We start from the raw sequence: 20,044 nt of genomic DNA on the forward strand, positions 1-20,044 counted from the left end.
AGAGAGAGCGAGAGAGAGAGCAAGAGAGAGAAGAGAGAGAGAGAAGAGAGAGAGAGAGAGAGAGGAAAGATCGATTGGCACCAAGATTTTCATACACCCATCGGCACTATCGTTTTGGAAAGTTTTTGGCTGAAGTGCGTGCGTCGGTTAACAATTAAAATCCTAGTCTCTCAGCTTACTCGATAGTATGGGAAATGCTGCCCACATGGAGATCGCAAAGCCTTTTTAGTGACGAAGGTTGTTAATATGGAAATTGACTTCCACATATTAAAAGACAGACTTAACCTTACTTTATCGTGCACTATTACAATCTTTGTCCAGACCCGATGGTGCAAAGCCTTCGTCTCTTCTTTTTCTTTTTTACTTTTTTTAAAAATATATAAAAAAAATTTGATTCGTATTTGACGAAATTACATCCTTGGTGGGTTAATTCCTCCCTTTCTAATTCTTTCCTGCCATACCTCAATTACAAGGATTTTGAAGAGAGACTACTAGAATAATAATACATTCTTGCACGAAAGCTTCACCTTGGAGTCTAAGAAAGAAATTGGACACTGTACAAAACGTTTGGTTTTTCTCTTTCTTTTAATTGGTTCCCGTTTTCTTATGGCAGGAGAGAATAGTAGGTGGAAAGTTGAATATCTCTTCACCTTGACAGAAGACTAGGCATGTAAATAGATAAACTTCTCCACTGTGAAACATCTCTGTATGGACTCTAAATTGCATTAGAACTTTGTCAAGTTTTGTAATCGTTTCTACTATTATAAAGTCAAGAACTGAGTTGGTAGCCGTACCAATTGGGTTGCTCTCCCTTCAACCGACTCGAATTTAGAATATTTTAACAAGTCTGTGCTTATACAACTCTTAAGTTTTTCATCTTTTGCCCTAGTCATTTTTCTTTGTTTAATGAAAATTAACGTGTTAAAAGATGTCTCCACCATCTTTCTTTTCTATCTTTATGAAAAGTTTTCAATTATTAGAAATTGGATTCAGTCTCTTTAAGTTGTGAAAAATTGGCTGATAATATGCACTTGACAGACAGTTTGGATTGATAGATTACTGGCTATATACAATCTCTTCAAATATGTCATCAATGTAATGTAGGTACACTACAAAAAGACCCTTGATCTAAAAACGTGCACTTGGTAACATGTTTTTATTTGGTTCAATCAGCTATGGAATAATTATACTTCAATCTTATATATTCTATTAGATTTTGTTTGTGAGTGTTAACGGTAACAGATAAGTTAGCAATTGGACTGAATTAAACTGAAATAAAATGGTTTAATTGAACTAAATTAATAAAAGTGCGATAAACTAGCAGAAACTTAATTGCATATTTTGAAAATAGTTTTTTTTTTTCATAGTTTGTCCCTCAAATAATATAGAGAAATTTTATTTCTTTTATGCATACGGATGGGTTATTAGATTTTGCACTAAAACATAATTCTTTACCTTGTAAATACTATTCCTTTCTTCGCAGCTTGAAATAAAATTTTTTATTGAAAATCAAAGTAATAGACCCGCCGTCTCCCTTGAAAAAATAGAGCTGGCCCTTGTACGCTTGTATCCAATTGGGGGGAGGAGGCATAAGCATTATCTTTTCATGCTGGCTTTTCCATTCATTATTTATTTGCATAAAAAAATAAAGAAGAACAAAGAAATGTCTAGTCACGACATTAAATCATTAAATTTTGGAATTTACAGTTACCCCTCGATTTCATGCATTCGTATGAAACCAAGATACATTCATCTCCCGCTATGTGGCAATCAATTCGATAATTAATATAAAAATCATCATGATCACAGTTTTTGGTTACTAAGAATTGAATAAAAAAATCAATATCATGGCATATAATCATTCAGTTTAAAATTTTAATATAAACTCATATACAGTACGCTTTAAAAATTGAGGAGAAAAGTTGAATCTGAATTCTTCGAGACATATGTACATCAATCACAAGAGTTAATTATTTGGTTCTAGTAGGCGGCTAGGCTTTATGAATTAAACTTTTATTAAGAGGTCAAAGATGAAAAAGAATAATATATAAAATATAAATATTTAAATACTATATACAAGATTAATAATTTTCTTTTATGTAATTGGTACTGTTTAAAGACTAAATATTTAAAGATAATTTCTTTTCAATTAAATATAAACCATAAGATACATAAAAAAATATCTTAAATAATCAATATTAATAAAAAATGATATATTGGTGAAATTTTAAGCAACAATTAATAATGCAATATTACAACTCATATTTGAAAATTAAATAATAATTTTTTAATTTTTAAAAACTAAAATCATTGAGAACACATAATAAAAAAAAAAACATAACAAGTAAAATATAGAACTACATAACAAAAAAGAAAAAAGAAGAATATAGTTGATAATTTGTAGAAGTTTGAAGGAAAAATTCTATAGAAACTTAAAACATATGATCAAATAAAATTAAATTAAAAAGTAAACAAATAATAATAATAATAATAATAATAATAATATAAATAGAAAAAGAAAGATTCGAAAAGCTTTACCTTTTTGTAATTTCACAATAAAAGAACAAAAGAGAAGAGAACGATAAAAAGAAAGAGCTGGAAAGAGGTCTGAAGAAACTTAAAAGGGAAAAATTTAAGAGTTAGGGTAAAATTAAATGGATTTATAGGATCATTTTATTATTTTTTATTTGAATTAATAATTTAATAAAAAATTATTTGAAAAGCCCATTAAAAAATATATATAACATATTGTATTAATAATTTAATAAAAAATTATTTTGGGTCTCATTAAAAATATATATATAATATATAGGAATTTTTAAAATTTTTGAGAGGGCCGTGGGGATGCTCCGCCCCTATTGATTGTAATCCAGGATCAGGTTCTACATAAAAGGTATCAATTTCTTTAGACTTGAGCCTAGACGTTTTGATTTATATTGTTTTTATTCATGAGTTGAAATATTGAGGCTTAGTGGCTCAAGTATAGGAGAATTATTTAAAAGATTTACATATTTTCTATTAAAAATTTTATCAATTATTTTTAATTACTTATACTTTAGTCAAACCTAAAAAAATAAATTTAGTCAATATCTAATAATTTTTTTTATTTTTATTTAAATCTAAAATAATAAATATAAAACTATAAGGCATAAAATATAAATGATTAAATAAGATATATAAGATTTCACACAATGAGCAAATATATAATAGTTAAATAATATAAATAAAAATAATAAGGTAAAAGAAAACTTTACTTCCTTTTAATTTTAGATAATAGTAGTGAGTAGTCCCCATCCTTCTTTGTCCAAACTCACAAGCTCATACATGTCTTAAATCTCTTTTAAAGAATGAAGTGTATTTCAATTATAAGTTATAGAGAAGAGAGTAAAGTAAAAGTAAAAAGACAAGAGAGAAAACCAAAAAGATAAAGAGGTGTGGAGAAACTTAAGAATTAGAGTAAAATTAATTATTAAATAAAAAAATTATTATTTGATTAATTATTAAAGAAAAAACTTATTTTGAGAGAATTATTAAAAATATATATAATAAATAAAAAAATTCAAAAATTTTAGAAGGCACAATCCCCATAAATATACTACTCTTTGGAACTATTAAAAAATTCATATAATAAATAAAAATTTTCAAAAATTTTGAGAGGGCCACAGCCCCTCTAAAACTATATGATCCTCCACCTCTATTTGATTACTAAATTTTTTAAAATTTCTATTTTAATTATTTAATTTTCAAAAATCACAATTTAGTCACAAATATTTATAAAAATTAATTATTTTGTTTATTTAGCTATTAACCATTGCCTAATGTGTTTTTTCATGTGACAAAGAAGTTGATATAGATATATCACAAGATCGAAGTCAACTTATATGACAAAAGACATGTGAAATAGTCATTGAAATTATTGATTGCATAATCAAAATAATAATTTTTATAATTATTAATAATAAAAAATTAAATAATTGAATGAGTATTTTTCTTTTTGCTCAGAGTAATTTATCCTTACATCAAAACTCCCGAAGGAAAGCTCATAATTCGTTGGGGCTGTGAGTGAAAAATGATAAAAACAGTATAATTCTATTTATAGAGAGCAGCAACGCATGGCACCTTTTTGGCATTGCTCCATTTTTACATTCGATGATGTTCTCCCTTATGTCTTGTCGCTTTACGTTTATAGCATGAAATAATGAAGCGGTGCCCTGCTAGCATATTGGAGCACATCTTTCTTCACCTGCGGAGCTTTTTGTACGAAATTATTTAATCTAAAAGAAGATAGCTACCTATATTTTTGCCCATTGAAATGAAGTTGGACCCAAGAAAAATGTGAGACTAAATTATAAATAATTTGATTAATTTTGGGACCTAATAACCTGGTTTCTCCTACGAAGATACTGTCATGCGTGATCAATCTTTACGTCTATAATATAATAACATAACATTTCTTTTAAATTTTGTTGATACTTTAAATATTTGGTTTTTACTATGTATTTTTTAAATAAACAAAAAGTTCACCAAATAAAATCATTTCCAGTGATTAACAATATATCTCACATTTTCAATGATCAAATGAAAGATTCGGCGGTTGCCATGTACAATCATGGAAAGCAAAGAATGAAAAAAATGCAGGAAAGGACGACATGCAAATCGAGATTCAGAGTGATTAATGGTCATATCCTCTGACATCTCGTATTCTGGACGACATTCAAGAAGTGGGTTTTGGATCGGTTTGAGTTACCTCCCTTCCTTCCTTCCAAAAGAGTAGGACACGTGGGCATTTCCAAACTTGTGTAAGTAATAAACACGGTACCCAGATATAGCACACAAAAAAGAAGAAAACCGCAGTTAATAATAAAATGAAAAAGATAAACATTGTACTTTGGTTTCGTTTAACCTATTGATTATTGTAGGCTCTGCATTATGTCTATGTGGTGCCCTGCAGTTGGTCAGTGCAATGATAAGAGTGAAAAATGCGACAATAGAAGATAGAGTCCCCAGCCCTAGCCCCAGCCCCCTTGGCTGCCCACAAAGAGAAAACAACACACCGAGTCGCCAGCCAAAAAGGCCATCATGTCTTTCTTGGTCTAGGGGGCCATGAAAGCTAAGTGCCTCCGACCCCATCATCTCTTTCTTGCTCTCTTGTCGTTGAGGTGGTTGCACAAGTAAAACGAGTGATGTTAATATACACGAGAGAGAGAGAGAGAGAGAGAAAAGCAGAGAGATTCTTAAGGGATAGAGAGGTGGTTTTAGAGGTGCTTTTCAAATAGATATTAAGGTCGAGGGTCATAGTTCAGATGTGGGCGTGCCCCCCGCTCTCACACTTGTAACGCATTTTTTTGGGGGTAGGGACCCAACTTTTTTTTTACCACCTATATCGTGGGACCTACTCCCCTTATATCACCCCCATTTTTTTAATTTATTTTTCCCGCTAGTATTCCTCTCTCTGGTCTCTAGATTTTAGGTGGTTGGCTCCTTCTCAAGGGCATAGACCCCACGCTAAGTACACCAATGGCCATGATACCAAAACTTTTCATGCATCTTTGGACCATTCATGCCCTACCACCATTATAAATTATCATGACTGCATTACCCTTTACGCACACCCTCCTTCTCTCCCCCCCTCCTTATTGCTCTTCCTTTTTCTTTTTTTGTTATTCTCTCTCTCCCTTAGCCGATCAGTTTTCATTTTGTGTATCCGTTTCTCAGCAAGGAAAAAAGCCACCTTATTCCCTGATTTTAAGACAGCTCATGTCAGAAGATATGAATCTATCCATAAATGGTCAGTCTCAAGTCCCTCCTGGTTTTAGATTTCACCCTACAGAAGAGGAGCTTCTTCACTATTACCTCAGAAAGAAAGTGGCTTATGAAAAGATAGACCTGGATGTTATTCGGGAAGTTGATCTTAACAAGCTTGAGCCTTGGGATATACAAGGTAGTAATAACAAACTATGTACATCTTTTTTAAACTTCTCCGATTTTTCTTTTTATGATTATGTATTGGCATGGGAGTTTATGGAATTCTGCTTTTTTGTGGGTTATGCAGAGAAGTGCAAAATAGGATCCACCCCACAGAATGATTGGTACTTCTTCAGCCACAAGGACAAGAAATACCCTACGGGGACCAGAACTAATCGTGCAACAGCTGCCGGGTTCTGGAAAGCAACTGGCCGTGATAAGATTATTTATAGTGGGTTTAGAAGAATTGGGTTGAGGAAGACATTGGTCTTTTATAAAGGAAGAGCTCCACATGGACAAAAATCTGATTGGATTATGCACGAGTACAGGCTGGATGATAACACCACCCATGACTCTAATGTAAGCCATCCTCTTCCGTTTCCTTTTATATATATTAAAAAAAATATGGGATCACCGTCTTTCTTAATCAAGCATTTTGTACAAATCTGGCTGATATTTTTATTAATATAGTAGTTCTTTTTAATCTTAATTGCGGCAAAATGCTCCTTCCTGAATCTGCTTCGCTTATATTAAATAATTAAATGGGTCCAGGGTTCCAATTCCATTGGAGATTCTGTGCCTGAAGATGGCTGGGTGGTTTGCCGTGTATTTAGAAAGAAGAATTATCAGAAAACCCTAGAGAGTCCTAAAAGCTCCTCCGCCACTTCTCTGGATTCAAAGACGCAGATGCTTTGCTCAGGCAACGATGGGGTTCTAGATCAAATTCTTCTCTATATGGGAAGGACTTGCAAAATGGAGAATGATTCATTGAGCAACATGAATATTCCCAACGCCAACAACAGCAACAATAATCTTAGAATGCTCGTTGCAAATAACACAGGAATCGGCGACGGTTTACACGAAAGGTTTATGCATCTTCCAAGGCTGGAGAGTCCAACTCTCCCTTCGCTTCCCATGGGTAGCTCACCTTTTGATCAAGAAAGAAGTTTCAAGTCATGTTACCAATCCATCGACGACATGCTGACTGAAACTGAACCATCTTCAATCAACCAAGGGGGTGGTGCTTGTGACACGGGTTCAGTTCAGAATAATAATGAGTCCAAAAATGGCGTTAATGACTGGGTCACCCTGGAACGACTTGTGGCATCCCAGCTAAATGGTCATGTAGAGACAAGCAAGCAACTATCATGTTTTAGTGACCCTAATGCGGTTTTCAGTCTTTGTCACGATGATGATATTCAATTATCGCACATAAATTTGCACAGATCAAATCAAAACTCCGAGGTCTACAGCAACGAGAATGATCTATGGAGCTTGACGAAGTCATCGTCACCGTCGTCATCAGACCCCTTATGCCACCTGTCGGTATAATAGAAGTATGCTCTCAACATGTCAAGAACATACAAAGAAGCCTGCTGCTCAATGCTCAAGTCCTAATTAGGTATATGTGACATATAGACAAATATATTATACATATCATATGTATTTTGCATAAATAAGGTGAAATATGAGATGGAGTGGCATTGTCAACTCATTATACTTTACTTAATAACGATGTCATCTAGTTACCACTCGCCCATCCCTGGACGGATTATTGTTCTAGGGACTAGATTAATATGTTCTTTTCTACTTGTAATCATTTCCCATTGGGGTTGTGGTCTTACCCAAATTCGTTAACTATCTTGAAAAAGCTTGACAAAGTTAATCATAGCTTAGTGCTGACTTTAGAGTCTGGAATCTGGGGCTCATGTGTCTCATGGGTCTCACACCATAAACACAAATAATTATATCCACTTGAAAAGTGGCCATATATGCAAATGAGAAAAAAAAAATCAATCTGTTATGGTGGTGTCGAGGAAGATTGAGATTTTGAGATACTGTTGTCTCACCTAACGTACGAGAACCTTTCAAGATATGGAGTAAAAAAGGTGACCATCTTTAAGGAATTAGGATAAGATGTTGCACAGAAAAGCACGAACGGGACCGATAGAAAATCATACTGTACTTCTTTTGTCTTGTTCTATAGCTATAGCTAACAACAAGGATTTCTTTTCTCTTTACTATTCACCCTTTTTTTTAGAAAAAAAAAAAATTCCACTGACAAGAAAGTTCAATTATTTAATTTAATATCAGGAACGAACTTTTCATTTTCTTTCTGATGATATGACGAAAGGATGGAACTCTTCTTTAGGGTGCAAGTTGATTGAATAGGTTGGTGCCTGTTGAGAACTTGAGGTCACCCCGGAGAATATTACTCCTACTTTATGAAAGCTCTTTCAGTCTTTCTCAAATCACGGAAATTTTGACAGACAATAGCACTAGTTTAAATTTTACATGTTTATGTGTGTTTCAAAGCATGCTCCTACGTGTTTGGAATAAGACTAGGAAGACCGGAAAGCATTTCTTGGTTTAAGCTCAACCACCACATTCAACGGATCTGCAAGCTTCCAGGGTGAGTGCAGACTGCAGAGGATATATATAGGCAAAGACGGAAAAATTCTTATAAGGAATTCCAAGTTCCAACTCAAATAGTACTTTGTTAAGTGAAGTGCATATTGAAACAAAAATAAAAGTCGTAATTAAGAATAAATGAATAATAATCAAGAAATGTTAAGATCAATCAAAACTCCCTAAGCCGGGAATCTATCTAACAGTATGTTGAACATCACATGAGACGTTTCTAAATTCGAAAAATGACATTTAGCGTAGAATTGTTGGTAGTTTGACTAAATAGGTAGAGATGAAGATGGGCTAAGTGGGGGAGCACACACCAAATATATATGATGACTAATCTCTTTCAAACTGAGATATGGTAAATTTCAAATGAAATTGAGGGTGTTGAGGTGGAACTGTCGTTTTTTCATTATGGAATAAATTAAGGTCATGCTTCGCAGTTGAATGCGGCAGTTGCTTGCACCAGAAACATGCATATGGGTCAAATTATTCCCATGCTTTCAACATGCTTCGAAATTAGCTAGGGTCCATCTCCTAAATCCTGGTCAATTTTAATTAAGAAGATGTTTTTATGTAATTAGGGCCCGGGAGAGGTTGTCTTATTTAATATGACAACTGTGTAGGGGCGAAATCTTGGCTACTTATAGGAAAATGCTTCTTGATGGCTTCAAGCTTCTGGTTTATGCCTTGTGCAAATCAAAGAACATAAATATTTGGTGTCTTGATTTCAGTCAAGGGAATTAATTCAAGCACAGCTGGTGCAAAATGGATGATCGGTGAGACTTAATCACAACTGTTTCAAAATCATTTAGGAGCATTTGCAAATTGCAATTCTCATTAGTTGCCTGCTCAATCTTTTCACTTTTTGAATGGCTAACTGGTTTCAAGACAACTACTATCTGTTCTTTTGAAGGATATTCATTTGAATGCTCTCCTTTCTTATTAATATAAAAGGGGGAATACTAGCTAATATGAAGTGATAATTATACACACACACACACACCCCAAAGGCTGGGTTAAGTGATAATTAAATGTGATTGTAGCTAATATGAAGCTTCCTTTAGTTGTATACATGTTGAAGCCGATGGACTAAAGAAAGAAACAATAATCTACCATGTGATCCAACAAACTAATCATTAGTTTTAATTTTCAGCTTTTTCCTAATCTTCATCACCAATAAAATTGGTAAAATTCAAGTTTGAGCAGTTGTAATACCAATTGACTAGACAATATTATATAGAGGGTCCCGGAAACACTTTAATTTGTGGAGTTCATTGACTTCATGAATTGGCACTGATTGCTTTTCTGTAATCCTTTAATTGGAAAGCGAATTTCTTTTGCCCAAACTTTTGGTTTATCTCATTCCAATTTATTGTAATAATTTTCCTATAGTAATTAATAGTTTACTTAATGAACTGCTAGTAAATATCTCTTGGCCAAAATAATAATAATAATAATAATGAAATAAATATCCATTCCTCCACGTTCCATGTTGATATATATATATATATATATAGTAATTAACACACATCCTCCCCCTTTAGTTCTTAGTACTTACTTTAAACCATTTCTGTTTACAGTTCTTGGTCCAGTGGTTATTGTGTCTCTCTTATGATGGAAGAGTGGTGAAGCAGGTTTCAAACCCCACTCTGTCTTTTCTCTTTCCTCTCTCGTGCTTGTACCAGAAGAAAAGAATAGAGGGGCTTTGAAATTTAGCAAGTGCCAAACCAAAAAAACAAAAATTGAAAAGGCAGATGAAAAGGATAACGACTATACATGGATTCATGGGGCAATGATGGCTCTCTGGCAAATGCGCCCGGGAAAAGAAAAAAGTGTTATTATGTATAGTATTTAATCACTGGATAATTAGCAAGTTGAACTCTCTATACACAAACAGTATACTGTCCATTAAAAATGTATTTTATTTAATTGTATTAAAAATCAACCCTTTTTTTTGCTCTTTTTCTCCCTGCCTATTTATCTCATCCAGCAGGAGACCTTAATTACTTGCACTTTTCCCCCCATTCATTATCACATGGTTCAACCTTATAACTTGATGCCAATTCATCAGCATAGCACCAAGAATATTGTTATTAAACTTCCCCTCTCTGCCAATAGATAATTATTTCCTGATTTAAATTTACACACGGTCAATAATCAACATGGACCCAAGTTACTAATTAGTACATACTTTTTGTGTTAAAAATAAATGATATGGAATTGTGGTCAGCCGTCGAGCCCTTCGATAAATTTGATAATCTTTTTTTAAAAAAGAAACAGAAAAATTGTGGCCTGTCACGTCTGCTGCTCCGAGCTGGTAGGAAGGGAAAAAAAAATAAAGAAATTTGATGTCTCCTAAATAGAAGCTTGATTAATAGGGATATAATAGTAGAAACCAGCTGACATCTGATGAATCTAAATATTGTTATGTACTGTGATTTTATTCAATAATTCTAGATTGGGAATTATCATTTGGGAATAAAAAGCCAAATTCATTTATCGTTATTTATTATTTGGTTTGTTTTTTTTTTCTTATTTCGAAAGCGTATCGTATTTGTTAAAGCCAAAAACCTTTTTTTTGGGGGGGGGGGGGGGACGGGGGGTTGAGATGTTAAAGCCAAAATTTGAGACCTCGAAAGTCGACCCCATGTCTGTATTGGTTTATGGTCTCTTGTCGTCTGTGAACAAATGATTCGTATTCCAAAATGTTGAAAGCTTTGGTCACCTTGGTATAATGACAACTGTATATGCTCCAAATCTTATACAAGATGCAGGGTTTCCCATAATTTTGTCGTTGAAATTTTTTATGACATTTTCAAGTTGTTGAAGGAAAGTTTTCAGTCTTCCTCAATAATGCAACTGTTAACATCATGGGAACTGAAAACAATTGTTTGATTTCATTAGTATTTTACAGTATACTTCTTCTTTCATTTTTTTTACAAGGCAGGAGTATGCTTTTATTAATAGTATTTCAAAGGACACGATAGATCCATCTACAGGGCCAGAGAACAGAACAGGTCGAGGATCACACCTTCAGAATTTCTAGTTTATTAGCAACAATTTTTGTTTTGGATTTCCATTTTTAAGGATGGGGATTTCATTTCATAGTCAGAAAGTATGGAAACATGAGCTGAAATGAAAAGCGGCTCAACCATAATTTTAGGGATTACCGACAGAACAGACCCCACACCAAAAGGAGTTGATTGGTTTTTCATACAAGAATTTCAGCTTTGTAGGCCTCATTACTGAGGGCCAAGCTCTGTGCTCTCTTTCTCAAGTCTTCTTCAACTAATTTTTCATAACTTTTTTTTTTTTTTTTTGCTTTATGAGTAAAACAATTTTTGACAACTAACTCTAATGATAATAAAATTATTTCCACATTCCACCATCTATTATTCACTATAGTTATTTGTACACTTATCATCTTGTTAGAGGACAAGACATCTTATTTATTTTACCCAGAAACACGAGTGTGGTATGTGCTTTTATATTTTAGTCTGCAATTTTCTCTTTTTGTTTATTTTAATCTTTTGACTCTTCAGCTGATGCTCAAAGGTTATACTTGCAACCGACAACGTAGAATATTAATCCTTATTTTTTAACTACATAACTTGATACACCTTCTATGAAAATAAGACAATAATTTATATAGAAATAATTTGTTTTGTCACCTAGTCCACGAATTCACGTGCATATAGTAATTAAATTCCAAAAAACTTTAATGCAAATCAACTGGCCTAAACCACGACTAGAGATGAAAAGCTAAGAAGATTTTTCCAAGGGTTTCCAAAATACAGGGACCGAGGACGTCATACAATGTATTTGCAATCTGGATCGTACCTAGGGGATACGGTCGGAGCACGTTTTCGTTGATGGTTAAAGAAGAAATCAATCTTGTTAGGTGCGTGGGGCCAGATATAAGGCAAAATGTAACATCTAGGAGAATGATATGAAGGTACTATAGTTTATAATCATGAAAGTCTATAAATAAATTGGTAGGGCTTTGAGTTGGGAAGCTAAACCATCGCTTCAAGATCATGGAAAAATGGAATCATTTCCCCAATCTGATGTGTTTACAAGTCAAAAAGCCACTTCTTTCCATTCTACTTTCTCCATCGTTATGTCTTTAGGGGGTTGCTGAACAAGGGTTTGCATCTGGTAGAGCGAATGTGAGGTTGGTTTTGTTTTGTTTTTTCACTCTTACCCTCTCTAGAATTGTATGACGACAAGATTTTAACATCAAGTGCTTGTTTCATCTGTCAAAGCAAACTCAAACCTTTTCTGGAAGCTGTGGGCCTAAATGCGTCGGCTCACTCTGCAGTCTGTATCCACCAGGCAAACCCACTAAGGCCCAAATCAATCGGCCGTCACCCAAATTCAGAATCGCTCAAGTTATCAGTAGTCAGTGCCCATTACTCAACTAAACAATCAGCAAACATACCCACTACACCAGATAATATAGGTGGTGTGGTGTAAGGAAGCCGTATAGAGCTCTTAAGTGCAAAACTGCAGATAATAGTGGTCACAGCAAAGGACGAAATTTTGCCTGAAAGACGTTATCAAATCAGTAATAAATGCTGTCTTCAGTGCTGCCAGGAAGTCTGAGTTGAAAAAAAAAAATGCTAAATCTTAGTTAAGTATACTAAAAAAGCTCTCACATGGAGTTCCAAGGTGATGATGGGAAACCATGACAGCAAAACTTGGGGTCAACAGAAACACTTTCGGTTGAAATAGAGAACAATAATAGGGAAGGTACCGGTGGATCCATACAATAACTGGTGTTCCATCATTCTTGGACAAAGTGGCAGAAACAATTTCTACTCCTTAAAGCTTATCAGTTCTCAAGCTCCTACAGTTTGCCAAGTGATATTTAGTAAACTTCAGGAGATTTGGCAGTAAAAAAGGAAACCCTACAGGGGAAAATCCCTATCCAGCAACATCAAATAGTGATTTCCATAGATACACAGAATCCATACTGACATGAAAATGGAAAGTTGAGCAGGAATTGAAAAAATTAAACCATTGACCGAATATAGTATCTGTCTATGTCAAGAGCACCAATATCACAGGCAACAAGATTAGGCATAAAGCTCACACAGACTGTAAAAACGAATAGCTGCAAGCAAGCACCCATTACCACATGCGGAACTTTCACAGGAGGATAAACAGTAAAAAGACAAATTGCAGCTCACGCTAAACAGGTTAATCAGCATGCTTTCCTCCAGTCCTCAGAAATACCTTGTGTTTTCAATTGTCTTCCATGAATTGCCCCTAAGTAAGGCCAGTAGCAGCTCTAGCTAGTTCATGACATGTATAAGTACGGCTAACAAGCGACATTATCACAGTATATATTCAGTCCAATTCTCGTTATTAACACAAACTTAACTGCCGGTTAAGTTTTCAGTTAACACAAAAACTTTTCAGTTAACCTGAAATGTAGCTCGAGTCTTGCACACTCTGAAAAACCAGCTCAGCGGGTTAAGGTTGAACATACTGTTAACTTGAAGCCATGAATACAGAATAATAATAATATCATTAATGCAAGTTTGGCAATCTTTTCAAGCATCTATTCTTGAGTATGATGTATTATTCATCCACTGATAAACTTGGTGAAAGAATTTTCAAAGCAATTTGACACATCATCCTCTTAAATATGTTCAACAAACGCTTAACTTTGTCTTCATATAGAGAAATTCAACAAACTTTTGTTACTTGTACCTTCGTGGAAGACAACTTCATTTAAGTTCAGCAATCATTTCAAACAACTAATCTTGAGTAACAATAATTATGTATATTATTCATCCATAGCAAACTTTGTAAAAGATTTTACAGAGCAATTTGACACCATCCTTTAAAATAATATCTTCAACTGACTGTTTTTATGAATTTGTCTCAAAGTCTGAACACAGCATTCCTAGCATTATTAAAATTCTGTTCTTAGAGCATAGACTATATTGAACATCAAGCAACATATAGATTTGATCAAAAGAGATAGCAGCATATAAGGTAAATCATTTAAGCATGAAATCAAACACTTAAATATTGAAAATTATTAAATATACCAAAAGTAACCCCACTGTTTAATCAGCTACAAATGGGGCAATGCACGAGACCATTCTCATTACACTCCGTACACCTGACTACAACCGTCCTGCTTCCCTCCTCCTTCACCACCACCGCTACCTTGCAGCTTCCGTTGCACCGGAAACACGGCAAGAATTTGACATCCCCACAGCCATCACAAACTTCCCCTGCTCTTTTCTTCGGCAGTCCTTTAAGTAAATCCTCAAACCAACCTTCGTCCACGATTCTCATCACTTCCTCTGCTCCTCCAATGTACCTTCCCTTTATGAAAACTCGCGGCGGCGTCGTTTGGTTCGTCGACTCTCTCTCTTTCCCTTTCATTAATTCCCTTAACTCTTCTTTGAACCCTCGGTCCATCGAAATGTCCCGTTCGCAAACGACAATCCCATAGCTTTCAATGGCCGATCTAATCGCATTGCAGTCTTCGAATGTCTTACGGATTCCTCTCAATGTCGTCGTGTAGATTACCACTCTGTTTTCCCCATTTGGCGGACATATTTGTTCGAACTTGTCGAGCGCTGATGGTTTTAAGACTGCATCGTTCCCGGAGTAGAATTTCTCTAGCAGGGAAGAACGCGAAAGAGGCGGTTTCGAGATGGTGCCGTTCCTATTTAAATTAGGATTGGCGTTTTCCTTTTCGGGGAGCGCGGTGTTTGGAAAAGCGAAGCTGTCGGCCTGGAATTTATCCAGCAGTGAAGATCGAGAAAACGGCGGTTTTGAAACGCTTTCGTTTTTGCTAAAATTAGGGTTTGAATTTTCCTTGTTGGGAATCGTGGGGAAACGGAAGCTGTCCGCATCGAGGCCGGACATGAGCTCCCAGGAGTTAATGACCTCGGGTCGGATCGGGACGGGTCTAGGTTCGGACCAAAGTGATTTGGACTCATTGAAGGTGGATCCGAGGGTAAATGGAGGTGGTGGGGTGGGCGGCGTAGTGGTGGACTGTGGCGGCGGATCAAGAGTGAGGAGCCCGTACGTGGTGGAAGTGAGTGACACGATGTGGTGACCCAGTGCAGAGCTACCCAGTTGAGTGAACTCGTCCTCCTGGTTCAGCAAATTCGACGAAACGCACCCCATTGCCCCAAAAACAAACTGACGATCTTGATTGAAGTTTGTTTTGAGAATGTGATATTGAAGAGTTGTTGAAGTGACAGAGAATGCAGACGAAGGCAAGATACAGGAAATTACTTTTTTGAGCTTCGAGAGTGGAGAAAGTACAGGATATTTTTATTTTTGATGGCAAGATGGTGGATAATTCATTGAAGATATAAGTAATAAAATTTTGAATGATTTATTAAATAAATATTCAAAGGAACTTTAAAGCTTAGCATTTTAAGAAGAAGGGAAAGAGAGAGAGCGAGTTTTTCAAATTTTTGGGGTGGGAAGGAACTGCTGGGCAATCGGCACCTTAGGTTTGGGCGCTAAATTTCTAATTCAAATTATTGGTCCATGGTGAAAGGCTCCGCCCACGTTGTCATTTAAGTCGGGTTTTGATTGCGTTACCCATCGGGGGAGATCTGTCTGCCTCACCCTTGGTAGGCCGGGTCATTTGTTATGGGCTAAACGCCTAAACCCAAAGTCTGGTGGACAAAGGACTTCAACTGGGCATAGCCCAAATTTGTTTTAGATTGACAAATGATCTAAGAAAATTGTTGAGGACTAATTTGAAGCCATAAACAAACTAAGCGAGTCTTAATATAACTTTCCTTTTATATGTGAATTAAGAAAGGTGTTGCCATTGGAAGATTTAAACCAGTTAGCAATTGTTTAAGGCTTTAACCGAATTGACGAACAAAGAAAGGGGGCCACCCGTTTTAACCATTTGACAAAAACAGAATGGAGTTTTGAAGAGTTAATACATCAAAGCTGAGGTACCTGCAACTCCAGGGAGTTGAGCAAAGCATGTGATAAATTATTGGGGCTCAGCCTCAAGGTACAACAAAGGACAGCAAATGTGGGGACTTGAGACTAGACCCGAGAGCACAGCCTTAATCAGGCCTGCTACTTAAACAAACAAACAAAACATACATACTGGAATACACTGCAAGTGACACTTAAAAACGCCAACATCAATTATGAGATGGTCTTCTTTCCCAACCCAACCCAACCCAACCCAACCCTCAGCCTAGGCTAGGCAGCCCATCTCCCACCAAGGCCACTTGGTCCTGGCTGCTTCTTCAAATTCGCATGAAATTTCATAATTTGAATGGTGGTTGCATCTCTATGTACATAAAAGCTTCCATTACGTGGTCAGCCACGGTTCAACTTTCCAAAATAAATGACAAGCCAGATGAATGAAATTCATGAGGCTCCTTTCAGCAGAAAAATATAGCAATCTAGATGATGTTGAGAAAGACAAGAGATAACGAAGTCTAATTTTGGGGGTTTTCAAAATTTGGATAAAAGATGAATTTAATACTAGTATATGTTTTGTGGTTCCTCTGTCCTTATTTTATATTGCAAACAAGAAACGATTTGGGAAAATAGACAAGAGAATCCAAGCTTGAGTTTGACCAGTCTACGGGGAAATGAAGCCAACTCATCCTAATTCTATTCTACCCAGAAAAGGGGTTCCCCCGTTCAAGTTGGTTCTTAAGGTGTTTGGTGGTTTTCGAGAATTTTTCAATGCCAAAACATAAGAAACCTAATCTCTCTATGAATCTCTGCTCCTTTTGCTGCTGATAACACGTGAAGCCAATAAGGTATGGTCAGTTGTTTTTAAAGAGAAAATAAAAGCATTTGCTCATCAATCAAAAAGACCTAACAATTTTCAAGAGACTTTGGATTCTTATGCAGCATTAAACGCTCTGGTCTCTCCTTTCTCATGTCTTCTTCTATCACAATATGGTAGTAGTAGTAGTAGTAGTGGTATATTTTACAGGGTTCGTGACAAATATCTGACACTCACCCCATTAGTTTTTTCCCATGCCACTAGAAAACACCTACCGCTTAGCAGATATATTGGAGCTCGTACCCTGTTAGATTCTGCAACAAATAAACATCATCTTCTCTTCCCTCTCTCCCTCTCCCTCTCCCTCATTCATTTTCCTCCTTTACAAATATTCATAATTGGTGAAAGAATCAATTGGGACGAATAGCCCTCTCCTCTATCTCCCTATTATTATCCCTTCATTTTTGCTTTGAATGCAGCAAAGTTTTCTTGTACCTAACCATGGGAAAGAAAACCGCTACCTCGTGGCTGTCAATAGTGAAAAAGGCCCTCAGCTCACCAGCTAAAGATAATGAGAAAAAGAGTAGCAGAAGAAGAGACGAATGTGGCCAGGAAGAGGAAGAAAAGGTGGTATAGTAATTAAGAACTACATCTATCATTGTTTTCTGTGTTTAGCGACTTCTCTTCCATTTATACTGTATATTCGTTAACTGATATCCAGATGCATGCCTTTTTGGGATTGTGCAGAAGAGGGAGAAGAGAAGATGGCTCTTTAGAAGGCCTAGTAATATCAATCATGTCCAACAATGCGAAGCAAAGACAACAACAGAAGCTACCCGCAGTACTACTGTACCTGTGAATCCTGCATTGGATATTGCAGATCAAAGGCACGCAATTGCGGTTGCAGCAGCCACTGCAGCAGCAGCTGAAGCTGCTGTGGCAACAGCTCAAGCAGCTGTTGAGATCGTTAGGCTTAGTTCCAAACCTTCCAATTATACTAACGTTACAGAACACTATGCTGCTATTGTCATTCAAACAGCTTTTAGACGCTACCTAGTAAGTGAAGATAAATCATGACCAATACTAATCGTCAGTCATTATCAAAAGATTCTATAACTATCTCTCCCTCTCTTTTCACCAATTTTATGAAGGCAAGGAGAGCATTGCGTGCACTGAAGGGGCTAGTGAAGCTCCAAGCTTTAGTGCGAGGACACAATGTCAGACGGCAAGCGAAGTTGGCACTAAAATGCATGCAATCTTTGGTCCGAGTACAAGACCGAGTGCTCGATCAACAGCGTGCAAGGCTTTCACATGAAGGGTACAGAAATTCTATGTTCGCTGAAACCAATGCCTTGTGGGAGTCTAGATATTTGCAAGATATTCGTAGTAGAAAGTCCATGGTAACTAAGTCTAGTAACTTTTTTCTTTTAGTAATAAATTTCTTTATCCTTTTCATTTGGAGGTATACTCTTCTATGTTTGAATGGTTTTATGTCACAGTCCAGAGATATGAGTTGTACAACGGATGAGTGGGACGACAGGCCACAGACAAGCGAAGAGATCGAAGCAATATTGCAAAACAAGAAGCAAGCTGCATTAAAACGTGAAAAAGCCCTTGCTTATGCTTTCTCTAACCAGGTTGGCTTGGTTTTTTTATTATTATATTTAGTCTTTCATGAGTGTTGCTGCTGGTGCATGTTTTTTGCTCTGTAATAATGCTAATAATCTTAACGCATCTCGAAGGTATGGAGATATGGAAGAAACCCATCTGCGGGAGATGAAAAGGAGCTAGAGGAGAGAACAAAATGGCTTGATAGGTGGATGGCCACAAAGCGATGGGAAAGCAACAGTAGGGTATCAACTGATATAAGAGACTCTATAAAAACAGTAGAAATTGATACTTATAAGCCACAGTCCTACTCTTCTCCAACAATCAGAAAATCCCAGTATCAAAATCACAAACAATTTCCCACTTCACACTCTGTTGCTTCTCCACTGGACAGAGAACACCACAATTTCTCTCTTAACCAATTTCCAGCCACACCTTCTCCTTGCAAAACAAAGCCTTTGCAAGTGCGTTCAGCCAGCCCTCGGTGCCTTAAAGAAGAGAAATGCTACTACTCAGCGGCAAACACTCCTAGCTTGGCCTCCACATATTGCACACATAATGGAATATCTCGGTACGGCAACGCAGCTGCCACGGTGCCCAATTATATGGCCACTACTGAGTCTGCAAAAGCCAAGGCAAGGTCCCAAAGTACACCAAAACAAAGGCCATCAACTCCTGAGAGGGAACGAGGTGGATCTTTAGCTAAGAAGAGACTTTCTTATCCAGCTCCTGAAAGTCATGTTGGCATTGGACGTAGTAGCTTTAGCCAGAACTTGAGAAGCCCCAGCTTCAAGAGTGCATTTGAGGGGCACTACGGCATGGAGAAAGAATCATTCTTCTCTTCCTATCATACAGAGAGTTTTGGGGGTGAAATTTCTCCATGTTCGACTACTGAGCTAAGGTGGTTGAAATGAGAACATGAGACGTAATGATGTATGCTTTTGATGAAGGATATGATATTTAGCCATTATTTTATCTAATTTGAAATTAACTCGCCGTTTGGATTGAGAAATACTATCTATTTGCATGGAAAATTACTAGCAAACTTCTGTGGTGCCTGAGTTGAGCCCAAAAACAAGTTAAGCCCAAAATCAGAATTCTGTTTCTTTTTTTTTTTTTTTGCTAGTTAAAGGCCGGGACGGGAGAAACCCCCTTGACAAGACATTGCAGAAGCCTGGCCCTGGGGAGGAGCCTACCTAAAGCGGCCGAGTGGGGAGCATGACCTGCTTATCTGTATTATGGAAGTGACCTCCAAGCCTATTAATAATCACCAAAACTTTCACACTGTAAATGAAAAACCACCAT

The 20,044-nt window shown here is 36.3% G+C and overlaps 3 protein-coding genes across 3 annotated transcripts; 2 read left to right on the plus strand and 1 right to left on the minus strand.

The window, feature by feature from the left end:
- Positions 5,623–7,588, plus strand: LOC18605956 (NAC domain-containing protein 43). Its single transcript, XM_007039304.2, is given in 4 exon segments — positions 5,623–5,941; positions 6,053–6,324; positions 6,517–7,271; positions 7,273–7,588. Coding segments are annotated over 4 exon segments (1,305 nt in total). The 5' UTR covers positions 5,623–5,757; the 3' UTR covers positions 7,367–7,588.
- LOC18605958 (uncharacterized protein At5g39865) lies at positions 14,372–15,727 on the minus strand. Its single transcript, XM_007039306.2, has one exon. The coding sequence runs from the start codon at positions 15,535–15,537 to the stop codon at positions 14,464–14,466; it is 1,074 nt and encodes a 357-aa protein (XP_007039368.1). The 5' UTR covers positions 15,538–15,727; the 3' UTR covers positions 14,372–14,463.
- Positions 17,401–19,753, plus strand: LOC18605959 (protein IQ-DOMAIN 1). The gene is made up of 5 exons (XM_018116923.1): positions 17,401–17,758; positions 17,879–18,187; positions 18,283–18,531; positions 18,631–18,768; positions 18,874–19,753. The coding sequence occupies exons 1-5, from the start codon at positions 17,633–17,635 to the stop codon at positions 19,651–19,653; spliced, it is 1,602 nt and encodes a 533-aa protein (XP_017972412.1). The 5' UTR covers positions 17,401–17,632; the 3' UTR covers positions 19,654–19,753.

Source organism: Theobroma cacao, chromosome 3 (assembly GCF_000208745.1).
Source record: "Theobroma cacao cultivar B97-61/B2 chromosome 3, Criollo_cocoa_genome_V2, whole genome shotgun sequence".
In the NCBI taxonomy this organism is placed as follows: Eukaryota; Viridiplantae; Streptophyta; class Magnoliopsida; order Malvales; family Malvaceae; genus Theobroma; species Theobroma cacao.

Excerpts from the sequence above, each read along its gene's own strand:
- LOC18605958 (XM_007039306.2), bottom strand. The coding sequence starts at position 15,537 with ATGGGGTGCGTTTCGTCGAATTTGCTGAACCAGGAGGACGAGTTCACT.
- LOC18605959 (XM_018116923.1), top strand. The coding sequence starts at position 17,633 with ATGGGAAAGAAAACCGCTACCTCGTGGCTGTCAATAGTGAAAAAGGCC. Across the intron at positions 18,532-18,630 it reads TTCGTAGTAGAAAGTCCATG|TCCAGAGATATGAGTTGTAC; the intron begins GTAACTAAGTCT and ends TTTATGTCACAG. Across the intron at positions 18,769-18,873 it reads CTTATGCTTTCTCTAACCAG|GTATGGAGATATGGAAGAAA; the intron begins GTTGGCTTGGTT and ends CGCATCTCGAAG.